This window comes from Leucopleurus acutus (genome assembly GCF_964270905.1).
Source record: "Leucopleurus acutus genome assembly, chromosome: 5".
NCBI classification, from domain to species: Eukaryota; Metazoa; Chordata; class Mammalia; order Artiodactyla; family Delphinidae; genus Leucopleurus; species Leucopleurus acutus.
The window spans coordinates 125,448,614-125,469,386 of NC_139147.1; the positions used below are offsets into that span (position 1 = coordinate 125,448,614).

Here is a 20,773-nt window from a genome sequence, read left to right on the forward strand (position 1 = left end):
AAGTTTATAAAATGGCACTTCAGTTTGGCTGGGTCCCATCAGTGCAGAATGTAACATACTTATGACAACCAAAATTCCTAGAATATAATGTTTCAATCTCATAAACACAATTATGAAAATACTGAAATATATAATTTTAAACTTAATCTACTTGGATAAGAAGCAGCCCTGACCTCTCAATAAGTAATTAAGACTGAAAATCAGATTTCACATGTTAAGAGAACTTATTTTAAAATAAAGAGCTAATAAATCAGTAGTCATATAAAGTTTGAAAATAAAATTCTAAAATGTAAGGCTGTGCACACAAATTTTTCCTCTATGTGTTTGGAAATCTGACTACAACACTTCATAGACAATAGTATATGACAGTGGACAGGTCAGTCTCTGGTTCTCAGTTTTCATCAATAAAAAACAGACAAGGACAAACTAAAGATTATCTGCAGGCTTCTTTCAGGCAAAGATTCCATAACTTTACTTACCCAAAGGGGGATTTTTTTTCATAATAGGAAAACCAGAGCACAGTAGTGAGTTTTTAATGTAATAAAATATTATTATAGCCCTTGTATGTCGTATCAACATGCTATAAAGATGCTTAGGTGGTCTCAAGAACTGGAAGCAATTTAGCATTCATGCTTCTTTCTAATCAGGTACTGCAATGTTTATCCCTTTAAAGTATGGTACAAATCACAAAGAGCTATTTGGGTCTAGACGATTTCTTTCTCACTATTAAATTCTATTCATTTACTCTTCAATGTAGACAAGAATGTCTGAAGACTGAGGACCAAGAAGAGATCCCTCTGGACAGAGTAAGTGGACCATGTAAGGATTTATGGTGCAAAACAGCAGAATCTGGAAGTCCAAGGGAGCAAGAACCTAATATGGGACATTAGAGTGACAAGGATTGTGAGTTTTATAAAGCTTGAGGTATTCTCTGGGTTGGCAAAGGTTCATTTAGATGCCTTCCAAAATGATAAGATAGCCCAGGAAATCCACTAGGATGCATTCAAATGCCTACTTCTTAATCCTGACATAACAAAGTGAGGCCATTCAGGCACGGGTGATGTTGTCCTTGACCATAAGAATAGTTTAAATTATTCTTCAAGACTGCAATCATGTAATGACTTTGAGATCCAGGGTACCATCTTTCATGGTACACCTCAGAGGTGGTACAGTCCAGACAGGCTAGCTGCCTTCTGATTTTTTTTTTTTCCCCAAAAGGCTTTATTTGCTTCAGATTCTTAGAGGCAGTAAACACCCTTGCCTCAGAGCTATCCATGGTGCTTGACTCATACTCAGCCCGTCACTTCCAGCAATTGGTGCATTAGCTTTCCGACTACAGTACCACTCAGGATCTGCCTGACCCATCACCCACATTGTGGCCTGTGACTATTATGCCAGTATCACGGGCCACTTGTAATTTCTGTCTATTCCACTTTGCCTATGCCCAGATCCACAGTGCCTTACTTTGTCCTGGCTTAGATCTCTCATCTAGCTCTGCCTCCCAGGCCTGCTATACCATCTGCTACACAAAGCCCTTTCTGTACAAACAGTACACCTTGGGGAAGATCACTGGCATAATCTGGGAAAAAGATTACAGTTCTTCAGAGCCAAATCCCCCATATGATACCTTACGTGAGTTTTAAAACCTTGTTGTTACAATTTTTACCATTCCAAAATGATTGAAAATGAGTTTTAAATTTTGCTCTATGCTTTTGTGACTGACTTTGGAATGAATAAAGAATAGGAACTGTTAACTCAAGATTTATGTGTGGGTTTCAGGGAATCTATGAGCCCCTTGAAATTATGTGATTCTTTAGGCAGATGCATGTTTTTCTGGGGAAGATGGTGTTAAGCCTCTTACCCTTAAAACGTTAAGAACTCGGTCAATGTGTTGATGACTACCAATAATAATCATCTCCCCAGGTTTAAGCACTAGACTTCTATATCTGTGGTTTAATAAATATATTTGGTCTTTCTCCCAGTTCCTGGCACAGAGGTCCTGAAACCTTGAAATTTCCTGGGTGACATCAATGTCTTTACTTATTCATAAGGAACATCTTTCAAGAGTTTTGCTAATGAACGAATAGGCTGGGGCCCCTAGGTAGCCTCAAGATGGGACTGGTTACCCAAAAGACGAAGTGATTAGAGGGCTGGAACTTTCAGTCCCATCCACCAACCTCTGGGAAGTGGAAGAGTGGGAGGCTGGAGATTAACGCTCTATAAAAACTCCTGAATAAAACGTGATTAAGTTTCCAGGTAAGTGAATGGATCCACCTGCCAGGAGGGTGGTGCACCCCAGTTCCACATGGACAGAAGTTCCTGCACTTGGGACCTTTCTGGATCTTGCCCTATGTACCTCTTCACCTGGCTGTTCATCTGAATCTTTTATAAGATAAATGTTTTGCTGAGCTTTGTGAACCATTCTGACAAATGACTGAATTTGAGGAGGGAGCAGTGGGAACCCCTGATTTATAACTGGTCAGTCAGAGGACAGGAGAACAACCTGGACTTGCAACTGCTGTCTGAGGTGGGGGCAGTCTTGCAGGACTTAACCTGTGGAATCTGACACTATCTCCAAGTAAATAGTGTCAGAATTGAGTTAAATTGTAGGACACCCAGCTAGTATCCATAGAGAACCAGAGAATTGCTTGGTGGTGTGGAAAACATTCCAGAATATCCAGCTGCCTACTGGACACCTCTAAATGAATTCCCATAAAACACTTCAAACTCAGCATGTCCAAAATGAAACTCATTCTTCCTCCTTACTCTTCTAACACGTTCAGCTCCTAATCCTCACCATCTCAGTAGAGGATACCACCTAGATATAAAACTAAAAATCTTGTCAATCATGCTTGATCATGATTATGACTCTTTCCTTTTCCTCATTCCCCTCATCCAATCAGTCACATCTTACAACTTTTTGAAAGCTTAATAAATTCTTAAAACACTCCAGAAACAGAAGAATCATGTGTTCTCTAATCATTTTGCAGGTGGTAAAGATCTCCAAATATTAATAGATTCTATAGGCTGGAAACTCTTCCCACTGGACCATAACTTTTCATTTTTAATAGAAAGCATAACACCGTCTCATCATTCCCCCTCCCCCAATAACTGCTTTATGAATATGCCAGAGAATGTAGCTAACTCTTTATTCTTCTGAGTTTATGAAATGAGATCAAAACAGTTTTCTTCTACCAAAGTGACAAGTGGGGGCTGTTTCTGCAAAACAGCTCTTATTTGGAATACTTTTCATTCCTAGCTAAACAGTCCTAAGGATCATAGCACTACAGCTCAGGGAAGGCAGCTGCTCTCCAATTTCCAGAAGATAACAGAAATCATCCTTTGTCAATAAATCCATATCTTTACCTAGAAGCCAACATAACATATTACACTGCAAAAAACGGCCAAATCAGAAATCAAAAAGATACAAGTCAGAGTAACTGAAATTCCTGGCTCCTGGTACTACTTTAAAATTCTTGATGAGAATGGGAGGAGACAAGAAGGCTAGATATAAATATCCAAGTGAAACTGAAGACCTTACCTAACTCTTGGTAAAGCTTAAAAGACTTCCTGAGCATTCGCTGTCTGAATTCAGGTGGCAATCATTCCTTAAAAAGATAGAAGATGTCCAGAAACATACGATGAGCATCTCCCATTCTTCCCACATTGCCATTAAAGATTAGGAAGTTCATACTGGTTTTCTTTTAGGACCGCCTCCTGACATATCCTGTGCTTGCTGGTGTTTTGTAGAGAAAACAAAAGGGAAACTTTAAAATGTGCTTACAAGATTTTACTTTGCATTTACTACTAAAAACCAAGAGAGGGCAAATTCATACTTATAAGATAGTTGAGCTTAACCTCACAGAAAAAAATTTTTTTAGCTCTTGTCAGTTGTCCATGTAAGAAAGCAAATCACTGTGCACCTGAAGACCAACAAATGCTTATAATCATCAAGAACAGAACATAATCAAGGAATATCCAGACTTGGAATACACTATACAGTGCAAATAACTGCTCATCAAATAGGCATAATGGCACTGGGAAATAAATGTAACAAAGGCCTTAGCTGTCTGTGCCAGCCTACAGTATGATTCAAAAGCATTTTATTATCTTGTCTCTCTCAAATCACTACAAACTGACCAAAGTAAAGTGTAATCATCCTCTTAACAGGGTCTTTCAAAAGGCATAAATTTTCATCTCAAGTCTGATACCAATTTTTTAAAAAATAGGTCATACTTCTGGTGTTATGTCTAAGAATTCTTTACCAAGCCCAAGGTTCTGCAAATTTTGTTTATTCTAAAAGTTTTATATTTTACAATTAAATCTACGATCCATTTTGAATTAATTTTTGTACAAGGTGTGAAATTAAGATCAAAGTTCATTTTTTAACCTATGTTTAAGGGGATGAAAAGGTAAGCTACAGACGGGGAGAAAATATTTGCAAAGCACCCATCTGACCAATGACTCACATCTAGAATATATAAAGAGACTTCAAAATTCTACAGTAAAAAAACAAACAGGGCTTCCCAGGTGGCACAGTGGTTGAGAGTCTGCCTGCCGATGCAGGGGACACGGGTACGTGCCCCGGTCCAGGAAGATCCCACATGCCGCGGAGTGGCTGGGCCCGTGAGCACTGAGCCTGTGCTCTGCAACGGGAGAGGCCACAACAGTGAGAGGCCCGCGTACCGCAAAAAAAAAACAAAAAAAAAAACAGTCCAACTAGAAAGTGGGCAAAAGGACGTGAAAAAATATTTCACTATAATATTTTATTCATATTTCACTAAAATATTTTATTCATATTTCAATAGAATATTCATATTTCAATAAAATATGGATGGCAAGTAAGTAATGAAAATATTTTTGACATTACTAATCATTACAGAAATGTAAATTGAGACCATGATGAGATATCACTATATATCTATTAGAACAGCTAAAATAAAAAATAATGACATACCAAATTGCTGGTGAGCATGCAAAGAAACTGAATCTCTCAAACATAACTGATGGGAATGTAAAATGGTACAGCCACTTTGGAAAAGTTTGTCAGTTTCTTTAAGAATTAAACATACATTTACCATACAACCTAGCAATTGAACTATTGGGTATTTATCTCAGAGATACAAAAAGTTATGTCCACACAAAAGCCTGTACATGTTTGTTCATAGCAGGTTATAACAGCCAAAAACTGGAAATGCCCAAAATTTCTAACAGGTGAACAGTTAAGCAAACTATCTTTCAAACATCCATATTATATATCCATTCCACAGGATACTACTCAGCAGTAAAAAGGAAGAAACTACTGATACATACAACAGCTCGAATGGATCTCCAGGGCATTACACTGAGCGAGAAAAGCCAATCTCAAAAGATCACACGCTGTATGACTCCATTTATGCAACATTATAGAAAATGACAAAATCATGGAGATGGAGAAGAGATTAGTTGTCACCAGAGGTTAGAGATAGTGCGTGTGGGGCAGTAGGCAGGTGTGACTATAAAGAAGTAGCATGAGGGAGATCTTGACTATGGTATTACAGAACTGTATACATATTTATACCAATATCAGTTTTGTGGTTTTGATATTGTACTATAGTTATATAAAATGTGACCAAACACAGGAACTGGGTACAGTATACCCAGGGATCTCTCTGTACTATCTTTGCAACTTTCTATGAATCTGTCATTATCTCAAAATAAAAAGTTTAAAAAAATGCAATCAATGTAAAATCACCCAAAAGTTTGGGAAACATGGGAAAATTTATAAATTTGTTGAAAACAGTGTTGTTGTAATGCTAAATGCATTACAGGGATGGGGTGATCATGGTGTAGCCTAGAAAGACACCTGGAGATTTTGTCCAACTCCTCCAAATAAATAGTTCAATCAAATATTTATTGAGAATCTAATATATGAAAGACATAGTGCTATAAAAAGTAGTTGGGTTAAGAAGAAGAAAAGGTCAAGCACTTACCTCTGAATTAATTTACTCTCTAAGAAGATAAAACAGACTAATTATTAAAAGCCTCAGGGCCACTGCAAAAGCAGTTTCCTTTGCCTGGAATGTTCTTCTGTTTTTCTAGTTAGTTCTTACTTGTCCTTGAACTCTAGCTCATTGTCACTTCTTTAGGGAAACCTTCCCTAGCTCTCTTTGCTCTCCATATTAGAACACGTTCCCCTATTACATGCTTGTACAGCACCCTATATTTTTCATTCATAACACTAATCACCATTCACAAAAAACTGTGTGACATTTTGATGTCTATTTTCTCCATTAGGCTAATCTCCAAGAAGGCAAAGACAGTCTAGCTCACCACTGTATTCCCAAACCCAATGCCATGCCTGGCAAATGACAGAAGCTCAAAATATGTTACATGAATAAACCTATACAAAGCTCTAATTCATATGTGCAAATGAGCAGGCAGACAACAAGAGTTACTGGGTTTTGTAAGAACCCAAGATCACTTCAACTTGAGAAAGCCAGTTTATATGGGATAGGAGGTTCATGCAGAGGATAAAGAATCTTATATCCAAAGCTGAATATGAACATCAGCCTTTCAGCAACAGGAACCCACTGAAGAATTGAAACAGGGAACCGGTGCATCCGATGTGCTGTATAGGGAAATAAATGCAGAGAACTGAATTCAACTAAGAGGATAAGACACTAGAGGCAGTAAAAATAACTGCAAGGAACTGTGGTAATGCAGGCACAAAATGATAAGTTCCGGCATGAGAGGGTGGTCATGGGAAAAGACAGATGTGAGAAACACTGAGAATGAAGAGCCAACAGAACTTAAGAACTGATTAGCTATAGGGGCATGAAAGGGGGAAGAGTCAATGATGAGTCAAGTGGTTTAACAGTGGGTGATCCATGAAAGATAATACCATTAACAGAAATGAGAAGTCAGGACTAAGTTCTCTTAGGAGAAGGAATGTGCTTTGTTGGAAAGTGATGGGTAACATCCACACAACTGAAGACGTGAGACTAGATGGAGAACAGTCAAGGCTGCCAATGTAGATGTGTGAGTTGATTACAGTTAAGGTTATAAAAATGAATGAGATCTTTCAGAGAGGAGAAGGTATAAAGGGCCTTGAATGGAAATTCTTTAAAACCATTTGATCTGCCTCTGGTGAGAATTATGTTTCTCAGGTTATGGAGTCATTCAGATGGTGAGCTTCCTGAAGGCATAGCTGAGCTCAACTGTGCACTGGGTGTTGTGCAAAATAGTAGCCTATTAAAGGAACCAATTATTTTCAAGATAATTTCTGATGATTAATTCCTGTTCCACTTGCACTTTGTATTTCAAAAAGTGGTGCCCTAGGTAGAACTTTGAAAGGTACAGGCTTCACTTGAAATTATTATAATCAGTGAGTTTAGACAGTTTAAATCATTTATCCAAAGGTCTGTTTTCCCAAGGCTCCAGAACTGAAGAACTGAAAGACCAAACTTTGGGACTGTGAAAACCTTAAAAAAAAAAAAAAAAAAGCCCCCAATGAGACTAGGGCTAAAGCAAATGCCCACTAGAAGTAGGGAATACTCTTCAAGAAGTTTTTGAATAAAGTAAAATAGGAAATATTATTTACTGAGGGAGTGAAAACCCCCAAAATTTCAACTGTACACTACATGGGTTGACAACGTACAAAAACTAAAGAAGCTTCAAATGAAGGATAAGCTAGATAATTAAGGAAATTGAGAACAGTCCAGATGCATACTTAAAAAAACAACAAAAAGCTAATGAGGGAAAGTCATTGGCCTGCTCTCCCACAAAATGTTCCTAGGTGTCAGTCAGAGGTGGAGTAACAAGCTAATTCAATGCTTAGGTGAGCAGTATTTCCCCAGCTACAGTTTAAAAATAAGAAAAGGGACTATTGAAATGGATCAGAGGACAAATTTGTGTACAGCTCCCGCCCAAATAAATCAAGGTGGAATATGCCACAATGCTCTGTGAACTGCAGCAAATGTCCTAAGTGCTTCCAGACAGGTGAGTTGTGTTTGTGGGAGAAGTCAGGGAAGAGAAACCCGCTGGAGCCACAGCCTCAAGGTACCTGACAAGGCATCTATAATCCAACCATCCTCTCAACATCAGACTGACTTCCACGATAAGTCTAAAAGATGGTCAACCAGTCTTTGCCTGCTTGTTTCCAACAACAGCAAATGGACCATTGGTAAACTGACCATTCTCAGAGCTGGACAGCTCTCATTTGTTGCAAAACCCTTCTAAGTTATCTCCTAGTAACTTTCACCCCCGGTCCTTGGTTCTCTCAAGAGCAACACAGCAAAGGTGAAGGTTTTAGTTTCATTTTTAAATTTAAGCGAACAAACTAGGTATTACTTCCAAGCATGTCAACACATTCCCTTCTTTCAATAGTAGGAAAATCTGATCTCTTTTTTCAACGTTTGACTCCCCGTGAAGGAAAAAGGAAGGCCAGTCACAGGTTCCTCTAGACTCCGCAGCAGAGCGGAGAAAAGGGGCTTAAATAACCACATACACTAGGAGACGTTGCAGCTGATAAGAAATTCCCATTGCCAAGAAGCAAGCAGCTCTAGCCTGTGACCGGGTGCTGGGACGCGATAGAAGCCACACAGACCTGGCCTGGCAGCCCGAGACAGTGGGAGCCAAGAAGCCTCCGTCTCTTTTTGCCAAAGCCGCGGAGGGCTGAGTGGGCGCTCACCCCCAGGCCAGCGGCAAACCCGGCGCCTCACACGGCAAAGCGCTCGGCCCCAGGAAAGAGGCATCGGTAAGAAGGCTCGGTGAAACGCCTGGCAAAGCCCAAGCCGCGCCGCCGGGCCAGCTGCCCGTGTGTCCAACCACCCGGCCCGCCCGACGCCGTCCTGAGAACCTGCACCGGTGAGCGCTCCCGGAGTTGGAGACGTCTCGGGCTCGGCCGGGTCCCGTCTCTCCCCCCCGCCCACCCTCTCTCAACTCCCCTGCTTAGAGCTGAGCCGGAGGCCACCCCAAGGAGTGGTGCCCAGGAGGCACGCCGCGTTGGTGGTGAATGCTGCGGGCTGGGCCCGAGCTCTCGGGCAGGCGGGCAGCCAAGCGGCTGCGGCCGGTAACTCACCGAAAGGACGCTCATGCGGATTGGGGTCTCCAACAGGCACGCCATCTTGAGCCTTCCCACCCGGCTGCGGCCGGCGCCGGCGCCGGGGCCGGCACTTTCGACAGCCGACTACTGGGCCAACCACAGTTGCCTCTGAAGAAAGTCAGGCAGGTAGACGAGAACGGACCACGCTCTAGACACCGCTGAAGTACGGCCAGGGCCCGCAGAGGGGAGAGCAAAGGGAAACCGCACCAGGGGCCTCCTTACGAATCGTCCTCTCAGAAACGGCAGCTACTCTCAGCCTGGGTGAGAGGTGGGAGCGCGCAGCAGTTTCCGCATGCGCAAAGAAGATCGGCCGGCCCCACCTGCGGCTCGCGGTGGGCGGAGCCTCAGGGGCGGAGCCTCATGGGCGGAGTCTTGCTGTAAGCGTCACAGATTGATTTGTTGCAATTTCTTGAGCTCGCGTACTCATTATTCCGAAAAACTGGTGTGTAGAGCCAAATACATAATTTGAAGTTCACTTTCACATTCATTATCTCACTCCTTCTTTGCACCAAACTCCTAGTGTCGTTATTATCTCCATTTTACAGATGGAGAAACTGTGATCTCAGAACCAGGGCTCCTGCCACCAGTAAGAGTGTTTCACGATCCAACGTTGAAGTGTGACCTGTTTCAGCATTATCTGCCCGACCCTTTTATTCTAGTGTAGTGTTAAGAATAGATACTCTAGAGCCAGAACGCCTGAGTTTAATCCTTGCTACTTCACAGAGCTGCATTACCTCGGCAAGTTACTTAAACTCCTATGCTTCAGTTTCCTCTTGTGCAAAATAAGGGGCTATGAAGATGGAAAATATAAAGCTCTTAGAACATGCCTGGAACGTAGAAAACGTTATATATGTGTTAGCATTTCTGCAGCCTCTGAGTCAAGCAGAAAAAAATGGAGTCAAATATCTGAATAATTCACACTAAAACCCTCTGATAATTGAGGCCAAATAAAAATATGCTTCTAATTCTATTTTCTGATTGATGAATTCAGCTCTCCCACTCCATTTGTGTGTTTGGGTGTATATGAACAAAACTGCCCTGGACTTGGCTAAACAGGTTTCAACTTCATGCTGCTCACAACCAGCAAGGTTTTCACAGGATGAGTGCAATTAACCTGTTATATTACTTGTCTTTCTCTCATTGCTATAGCCGCTCCTTAATGTAGGCTGCTATTACCTCTCCCCTGTACTAGAGCAATTGTCTTCCAACTGATGTTGTAGCTAGCCTCTCCTTCACTTTGCTCCTCATTGCTTTCCTATCTTCCCCCTGTACTTGGTTTCTGAATTTATTGTGGTACTAATCTCGCTTATGGGCCTGTGCCCCCTAACAAACTGTTGACTTTCTGGAAAGAAGTGATTTCATTGTAGATTTTCTTCCTGCTGCAGCACTGTTTCCCAAACTTCAGTACTCTGCATACCACCCACACAATCTTTGCCAATCTGCACCCAGGTATTATTATTCAATATTTTTCTTTAAAGCCAATTTCAACTGATTAAATAATTTTAGCCTCATCCTAAATCATAATACTCTGAAAAATCAAGTGTATTGTGCTCCTAATTTTTATTCTAGTACACATTAACATAACAACTACAAAAATGTTCAAATGTCCATCCGTGTATCACCTAGAATCATGTCATGTACTACATACCACAACAGAGCAGAGCATAGCCCTTACACAGAGTGTACAGAGGTATCAACTAAATTTTCAGTTGACATTTGTATGATATAGAGTTGTTGCAGCTGTATTTGATCCACATGTCATTAATTAGCTCAAGCAATACATCCTCCAGGAAGCCCCTCCCCTAAGTATAGGTTAGGTGACCCCTCCCTCATGTCTTCACACATCATTCTGTTCTTGCCTCTAACATAGCATCTCCAACAATAGACTCTAACTTTTGGGGTAATATTTTACTTGTCTGTCTCCCCATTATACACTTCAGAGCAGGCACTAGTAATTTTATCTTCCAGGTCTTTTATCTCACTGCCTAGCATAGACTACTCACTTAGTAAATGTTTGTTGAATGAATTTTTGGCTTAGTTTGGGCACCCCCAAAGGCAGATCCTGGGACAATGATTTGGGTGCAAGTAGTTTATTTGGAAAGTGTTTCCATGCAACAGAATTGATGGATCAGCCAGAGTGAGAAAAGAAAGGAGAAAAAGTCAATAAAAGGGTCCATTGTTGAAGTCACTGCCTATTCCCTAAGGACCCCTGAAAAACATACAGCATGCCCCACCCCCTAGCTATCCATCTTGAGGTTGGAGTATTAATCCACCACTCCCATCCTATATTAGTTGAGGGTTTCCCCTCAGCTTTTAATTCCCTACCCTCCTGGATTGTACCTGTGCACAGAACAGAGAGGGCTTCCTTAACCTGATGCAGAAAAGCAGAATCTGCAGGCTCTCCTTTGAGGTAGGATACAGGCAGCATGCACCTGAACTTGCAGCAGAACCATCATTACAGCTGTGGCTGAAATCAGAGTGAGGAGGGGCTAGGGAACATGACTCAAAGCATCCAGGCTTTTCTGTTTTATTTCCAGAAAACTGACATAGCCATTTTACAGGAAAGAAGCATTGATTAGCAAAGTCCTAAGCTTGGGATCAGGAATCCCATTTCTAGTTCAAATTTTGCTACTAAATAATCTTAGGTACATCCTTCAAACCTAAATAATGAGTAGAAATTGAGGGTAATAAAAAAAATTGATTCAGCCTCCACGTAACAGCAACAACAAAACTTTGGCCCAGTGGTGGAGAGCGGGAATAGCCACATGGACTCCCCTGAAAACAGGAACGAAATTTCTCCCCATCCTCCCCTATCTCAGAGCAGTATTAATTTCTGAAAAAATAATGACAACAAAGTGCGAGTTTAATAAAGAAAAAGTAGAAATACACAATCGAAAGTAAGTAGCAAGAAAGAAATCTGAAAAGTATTTATAGATATCTAAATGGAACTGCCAGGGTAGAGAAATAAAGCTGTATTTTTGAAAGTAGAAACATACCTATGCAAAAAAAAAAAAAAAGGAAAGCTTAAAATATAGAAAGATTCAAAACAAAAACTGAGTGATCCCAAAAGGAATTTAGAAGACCCTTTAAAAGATTTGAAAACAGAAGAGATTCTTTAAATAAATTAATAAGAGAAAATAGACTAACACTTGTGCAGAGGAGATACAGTTCAGTTCAACAGACACTAACTGTGGGTTTACTGGCGCACACATTGTACTAGGGATTCAAAGTGGAATAAAGACATGGTTCCTGCCTTCAAGCAGACAAAAATGTGAGACTCTGAGAGGTTCAATAATTTGCTCTCTCATACATAATCCCCTGGGACCTGATAGGACTCTCCCACATGGGATTACTGAGCACTCACTTAAGCAACCAGCCAGTTAAGGAAAATCTACAAGGGCTTTGCAATGGGAAATAATGCATCCATAATTCAGGTGCTTGGTGGGTGTAAAATATGTATATACATAAAGCAGAATTAGTAAGATGTTGAAAAAGTCCTCTATTAGAAACCACAGTAAAAAAAAAAGAAAATGCTCTTTTTATAACTGAATAATTGCTGTGCTCGAATTCCAACTTACAAATATAGAAGAAATGATGGAATTTGAAAACCACCCCTTGACAACCATATGAGTTATACTTGTTTGAGGCAAGAATCAACAATGGATGCTGAAACTAACTGGTGGGAATATGATGAGAAACGGAACCTCCCCACAAGTTACTAATGATAGTAGAGAAACTTGGTAGACACCACTTTATTCAAGTGATTATAATTAATATCACCACTAATGGGATAAATAGACACCATGATATGATGCACTGAAAAGGACACAACATCATTTCTGTGGTATTCCTGCCAAAAATGCATGGGTGTGATCATGAGGGAACATCAGACAAACCTTGAGAGACACAACACATCTACATCCTCCAAAACTGGCCTGAAAGACAAAGAAAAGCTGAGGAGTTGCTATAGATGAAAGGAAAATAATGTGACATGACACTTATTAAATACAACTTGTGATCTAGGATTGAATCCTGGAAAAAAACATTTTCCCTCTTGCTATATAGGACATCAAGGGGAAAGATGGCAAAATGTGAACAAATTCTGTAGATGAGGTACCATCGTTAATGTACCTATTTTGATAACTGTACTGTTGTTATAAAGAGAATACCTTTGTTCTTAGGAAACACAGAGTGAAGAATTTAAGTGTAAAAAACTGAGTCACTATGTATTAAACAATTGTTTTTCTTTAATAATGAAAAAGGGACTCATTTAGAGAATAATAATAATAAGAGGACCAAGGATCCTGGAAATTAATTCATTCAATAAAATATATTTACTAGGTACCTGCTATGTGCCAGGCACAGTGCTGGGTGGTGGTGGTGTAATACAATTAACAAGAGAGATACATTCCCTGTTATCACAGAGCTTTCAAAAGAAGGGAAGAGAGGACTTCCCTGGTAGCACAGTGGTTAAGAATCCACCTGCCAATGCAGGGGACACGTGTTCGAGCCGTGGTCCGGGAAGATCCCACATGCTGCGGAGCAGCTAAGCCCGTGTGCCACAACTACTGAGCCTGTGCTCTAGAACCTGAGAGCCACAACTACTGAAGCCCACACGCCTAGAGCCCGTGCTCTGCAACAAGAGAAGCCACCACAATGAGAAACCCATGCAACACAACGAAGAGTAACCCCCACTCACCACAACTAGAGAAAACCCGCGCGCAGCAACGAAGACCCAACACAGCCCTAAATAAATAAATAAATAAATAAATAAATAAATAAATAAACTTTTTTAAAAAAGGGAAGAGAGACAAGAGAACAAGTCATTAGAATGTAGGATGATATGTGAAAAGGTGTGGGGCAAAGGGAACATCTATGAGGGAAACTCATCAGGACTAAAGTCACAGGAAGTCTTTCTGTTGGGGGTGGCACCCAAGCTCTGACCTGAAGTGTCAACAGGAACAGACCAGGCAAAGCTCTGTGCGTTGCTCCACACAGAGCTTGGCTTGTCCATAAACATTTGTGTAATGGAACAATTAAGACATCCCCTTCTCTGCACTTAGCTGTGGAAACACTGGCAGATCTTGCAAAATCAGTGCTCAGACAAGAGCTCCGATTATTTATAGGAAAAGAGACACTATAAAATCAGCAGGTCTTCAGATGGGTTGCCATCTTCTGGATTACCTGGGTACTAAAAGACAACTCCACACCCACCCCGAGCAAAGATGACCACATTAGGCAGATGAGTTTGAAAATGGAGACGTGAAGGTAACAATCTAGGCAAAGCAAATCCAATCTTCACCATTTACAATACCGGAATGGAATCTGGACGTCATTAAACCTATAAACAAGAGATATTGCTTGCTTTTTAACAAAAAAATCTGATGAAATCAGGAAATCCAGATGGAATGTCTGACAAGTTTAAGATTCAGAGGCTAGAGACACCACAGGACTCTTATCTCTCTGTGATGTTTGCCGCTCTTTAGTTTTACCACCACAGACTAGCTCACTCTTTAGTTTTCCTGTGGAATGTGCTGCCATCAGGTGGTGGTAGGTGCCATAATCACCTGGTTCAATGATAAGATACAGATAGCAGGGATGGATGTTTTACCTTGATGTGTATAACATTTTATTTATAAACTGACTTGAAAACTCATTGCCCAGATATCTCCACAGCTCACTCCCTTATTTAATGAAGGTTTCTGCTCAATATGTCACCCTATCAACATGGTCTTCCAGAACCACCCTATATTCATTAAGTACCCTACCCCTACCATGGCATTTCCAATCCCCTCACTCTGTTCTGTTTTAAATCATCCATTTTTTAAAAAGATTTTTTTGATGTGGACCATTTTTAATTTCTCTTTTTTCCCCCGCGCCCACTCCACTCCATTTTTAAAAAGAGACTTTATTTATTTATTTAGGCTACACCACACGGCATGTGGGATCTTAGCTCCCCGACCAGGGATCGAACGGCACCCCCTGCATTGGAAGATGCAGTCTTAACCACTGAACAGACAGGGAGGTCCCAATCACCTTTTAAACACAGTTCTTCCTTCCTGTGTCATTTATGTTTATTCAAGTCTTATTTGGCTGGATTTCATTGTCAAGTAACATTTTTTTAAGAGGGGCTCATGGGTATTGTCTCCCTGGAGCACTTTCATGGTTGAAAACATCTTGCTTGTTGCCTTTTACTTGAATGACATCTTGGCTGGTACAACATACAGAAAAAAAGAACCCATTTTTTTGTATTTTAAGCAAAAAGATTACAAAATTATTGGAAGGAATAAAGGGCAAACAGGGAGGGAATATTTCACTTGAGATCAGGAACAGTGAGAAATTCACCATCACTGCATGAACTTGGGGTGCTGAGCTGCCACCACCATTTCCAGAGCCAGAAGAGAAAAGCAACAGCTTTTACTTTTCTTCTACCTTCTAACCTCACACAAGTGTTTCTCATTTGCAAAAGCCAATCCAGACCTCAGCCAGCAAGGGAGTCTAAGAAATGTATTGGGTTGGCCAAAAGATTCCTTCAGTTTTTTTCCATAAGATGGCTCTAGTAGCACTTAATTGTCTTTAACTTCATTCAAAACGATTTTGTTAGATTGTATGTGACAGCTGTCATATCAGTGTGCATTAAAAAAAGATATCAAAATTGGTGAATTTTTGTGTAACCATTTTAATATTGAAGATGGAAGAAAAAAAGAAACATTTTCAGAGCATATTATGCTTTATTATTTCAAGAAGTGTAAAAACACAACCAAAATGGAAAAAAAAATTGTGCAGTGTATGGAGAAGGTGCTGTGACTGATTGAACATGTCAAAAGTGGTTTGCAAAGTTCGTGCTGGTGATTTCTCGCTGGATGATACTCCATGGTTGGATAGACCAGTTGAAGTTGATAGCAATCAAATCGAGACATTAATTGAGAATGATCAACCTTATACCACATGGGAGATAGCCGACATACTCAAAATATCCAAATCATGCCTTGAAAATCATTTGCACCATCTTGGTTATGTTAATCACTTTGATGTTTGGGTTCCACATAAGTTAAGTGAAAAAAACCTTCTTGACCGTATTTCCACATGTGATTCTCTACTGAAACGTAATGAAAACATTCCGCTTTTAAAACAAATTGTGGTGGGCAATGAAAAGTGGATACTGTGCAATAATGTGGAATGGAAGAGATCATGGGGTAAGCAAAATGAACCACCACCAACCACACCAAAGGCCGGTCTTCATCCAAAGAAGGTGATGTTGTCCATATGGTGGGATTGGAAGGGAGTCCTCTATTATGAGTTCCTTCCGGAAAACCAAACAAGTAATTCCAACAAGTACTGCTCCCAGTTAGACCAACTGAAAGCAGCACTAGACGAAAAGCGTCCAGAATTAGTCAACAGAAAATGCATAATCTTCCATCAGGATAACGCAAGACCACATGTTTCTTTGATGACCAGGCAAAAACTGTTACAGCTTAGCTGTGGAAGCTCTGATTCACCCACCATATTCACCAGACATTGCACCTTCGGATTACCATTTATTTAGATCTTCACAAAATTCTCTTGATGGAAAAAAATTCAATTCCCTGGAAGACTGTAAAAGGCACCTGGAACATTTCTTTGCTCAAAAAGGTAAAATGTTTTGGGAAGAAGGAATTATGAAGTTGGCTGAAAAATGGCAGAAGGTAGTGGAACAAAAGGGTGAATACGCTGTTCGATAAAGTTCTTGGTGAAAATGAAAAATGCGTCTTTCATTTTTACTTAAAAACTGAAGGGACTTTTTGGCCTGCCCAATAGTTTCTTAGCTTCTAGCCTCTGCAATACATGGATGGGCAGATATATACGTTCCTAAATATTTCAGTATGTGTGTCCTAAAAACGAGGAATCCCCTTATGTAACCACAGTAAAATGATCACAATCAGGAAATTAACACTGATACAATACTATCTAATTTACAGATCTTCTTCAGATTTGGCAATAATCTTACTAATGTATTTTATAGCAACACATTGCATTCAGTTATCATGAATCTTCAGTATCATTTAATTTTTAATCTTTCTCAGTCTGTCCTTGTATTTCATGACTATTATATATATATATTTAAAGACAGGCCCGTTATTAAAAAAAATTTTGTCTATTTCAATTTGTCTCCTATTTTTCAAGGTTAGATTCAGGTTATGCATTTTTGGCAGGAATACCACAGAAGTAATGTATCAGGGGCACATGATGTGGATTTGTCCATTCCTAGTGAGATTAACTTTGGTCACTCTGTTAAGTGGTGTCTGCCAGGTTTCTCTAGTGTAAAATCCTTATTTTTCTCTTTGTTAAAATTAGTATCTTTTGGAAAGATACTTTGAGATCATATAAATAGTCTCAAATAATAGATACATTGAGACAATGTAAGTATCCTATTACTCTTCAAAGTTTTCCCCAATTGTTTTAGCATTCATTAAAATTCTTCCTTGTAACAAGTGATGTTGATGATGATGATGATGATGATGATGGTTTATGGTGATTTTCTGATTTTCTAACTCCAACTTTCCTTCTATGCTTATCAATCAGCATTCTTGTGTAAATAAGACCTCTCTTTTCCTATTTATTTATTTACTTATTTATGTCAGGATGGAATAGTAGATTCCTACTTTATTCAATGGGCTAAAGTCTGTTACTATGATTGTGTATTTTGATGCTGAAATTGTTTCAGATTTGGCCAGTGGAAAAGCCTTCACTCAATGTCCTTTTGATGTCTCAGGTTCTTTGAGCACTTCCTTGTTTTCTGGCACAAGATGATCCATGCTCATCTTGTACTTTCTCTGTCTTGGAATCAACCATTTCAACAAAAAGACTTGATTTAAAGGAGAAAGATCTGGTTGTATCTTAGAAGTTTTAATTAACACCTGCTCAGGTTCATCCCAGCTTATGCTCTTTCTAGCATGTTTCCATAGTTGACATGTGGTTTCTTTTTTCATCTTGCTCATCATTGGGTGCCTCTATCTAGATACTGTCTTTGCTCTGACAGAATCAGGGAATTCCTTTCCCACCCGATAAGAGGGACTTTCCTCATGGACCACACACACAATTGGAGAGGGTTTACCTACCCGTTCAGTGAATGGTCCTTCATGTTTGCAAAAAGAATTTTCATTGTTCACACATCCATTTTTCTCCCACAATCCTCCCATTTCACCTCGTTCAGCATGGGAAGGAGTTGAGGCTATTGATTTAGTTTTTTTCTCTCTGGATTTGAGAAAGTCAGTGAGAATTCTTAAGTTTATTAACATACCGGTATGACCTCTGGAAATGGGGTGTTGGTTGGGAATAGAGTTAAGAGCTAAGCCATGATGCACTTTTTCATCCCTATTCATAATCTTCTATTTCCTTCTTTGACCATGAGATTTTGAATGTTATGGCATTAAATTATTGTTTCCTATTGGTCACAGAAGAAGAAAATTCAAATTGACATATTAAAATGTTGTTGTAAAATCTACATTGGAGGGCTTCCCTGGTGGCGCAGTGGTTGAGAGTCCGCCTGCCGATGCAGGGGACACGGGTTTGTGCCCCGGTCTGGGAAGATCCCACGTGCCGCAGAGCGGCTGGGCCCGTGAGCCATGGCCGCTGAGCCTGCATGTCCGGAGCCTGTGCTCCACAACGGGAGAGGCCACAACAGTGAGAGGCCCGTGTACCACACACACACACAAAAAAAACTACATGGAAATAACAAGAAGACACCATTGCACACCTAACAACATGGCTAAAATTTAACAGACAGATAATACCAAGTGCTGTTGTGCACATGGAATAATTAGAACACTCATATTACATAGGTAAGTGTAAATTAGCACAACTGACACTATCTATTAAAGCTAAACATATACCTACTATGTTATCCAGAGATTCCATTCCTGGGCATAATCTAAGGGGGAAAAGTGTTATGTCCACCAAAAGGTTTTACAAGAATGTATATGGTGGCTTTATTCATAACAATTGTTAGAAACAATCCAAATGTCCTTCAACAGAAAAATGGATACATGAACTGTGGTATGTTCACACGATGGAAAACAACACAGCAATAAGAAATAGTATACTATGGCTGTATCTATCTATAGTATAGTTGTTACTGAACCAAACTTGAGCCTGCTTACTTGCTCACAGTAAAGCCCAATCTACTGACACCAGGGTATGTTGAAGGAAAGTGCAGTGTTTATTGCAGGGCGCCAAGCCAGGACTCCAGGTAGTTAGTGCCCAAAAGACCCGAACTCCCCGATGGCTTTCAGGGAAAGGTTTTTAAAGACAGGGTGAAGGAGGGGGTTGTGGGTGCGTGATCAGCTTGTGGACATTCTGACTGGTTGGTGGTGAGGTAATTGGGAGTCAACATCATCAACCTTCTGATTCCAACCAGTCTGGGGTCTCTGTACTTGTGATCAGCATACAGTTAACTTCTTCCACCTGGTGGGAGTTTCAGTATCTGCAAAATAGCTCAAAGGATATGGTATGGCTCAGGGATCAAACCCATGCCCCCTGTGTTGGAAGTGCGGAGCCTTAACCACTGGACCGCCAGGGAATTCCCTGGCTCAGATTATTATTTATAGCCCTTGAGGAGGAACTAAATGTCCTTGACTTTGTTTAATGGCTAAACTATTATTATTTTGTCCTGCTTGTTTTCCTTTGCTTCTGCATTTTCTCACTTCTCTAATTAAATTTATTCTTTGGAAATTGGAGAAGGCCTAGGTGGCTAGTTTTTCTACAAAGAGGCAGGTGGAGGACATTGCGGGGGGTGGTGGTGGTGGTCATCTGTCCTGCGAAGGCCCCATAGGGTCCTCCTGCTCAGTTACATAGATTCATGGATGAACCTCACAGATATTAAGTGAAAGAAGCCAGACACAAAAGAGTACATAATATACACTGACATTTCTATGAAGTTAAAAACAAGTAGAGCTAATCTACGGTGCTAGAGGTTAGACTAGAGTTTTTCTTTTGGGAGAATAGGCTTGGGAGGAAGCACAAGGGAGTCTTTTGGAATGCTAGAAATGTTTTATATCTTGATATGGGTGATTATATATGGAAAAATTAATCAAAATGTGCACTTAAGATTTGATTTGTTCATGGCATTTTAAGTTAATTAAAATTAACAATTTTTCAATTGAGAAAAAAAGATCCAGAAAAAGATAATTCCTGTAGATTGAAAATCAAGTGGAAGAAGTTAAATCTTTTTTTAGAAGTTAAATTTAACAATGTCAAAAAAGTTATCTGTTCTTTATATAGTTCAAAAAAATTAATACAGAAGGGAAAATAAAACATTAAAAACTAATAGGAAATATTAGATTTCCATCTTTTTCTACCCTCTTGATTGATTTAGATATCATGAAAAGTGTATCTTCTTTGTAAATTTGAAAGAAATCACCTATAAATCACTCATAAATGTCTTTCAATGGATTTATGTCTTTGACTTTCCCAGTCTTTTTTTTTTGTTTAACATCTTAGTATAGTAGTATAATTGCTTTACAATGGTGTGTTAGTTTCTGCTGTATAACAAAGTGAATCAGCTATACATAAACATATATCCCCATATCTCCACCCTCTTGCATCTCCCTCCCACCCTCCCTATCCCACCCCTCTAGGTGGTCACAAAGCACCGAGCTGATCTCCCTGTGCTATGTGGCTGCTTCCCACTAGCTATCTATTTTACATTTG

At 39.9% G+C, this 20,773-nt stretch overlaps 1 protein-coding gene across 4 annotated transcripts in view; it reads right to left on the reverse strand.

Moving 5' to 3' along the window:
• Positions 1 to 9,126, reverse strand: part of ARMC8 (armadillo repeat containing 8) — a 103,629-nt gene extending 94,503 nt beyond the window's left edge. For all 4 annotated transcript variants that reach the window (XM_082840479.1, XM_082840480.1, XM_082840478.1 and 1 more), the window contains exon 1: positions 9,062 to 9,126. Coding sequence is in view for 3 of the 4 variants with exons in the window: in XM_082840480.1 (XP_082696606.1) it covers positions 9,062 to 9,106 (45 nt within the window). In the remaining variant the exon portion in view is untranslated. The remainder of the gene's footprint in view (positions 1 to 9,061) is intronic.
• Positions 9,127 to 20,773: the final 11,647 nt, after the last annotated feature.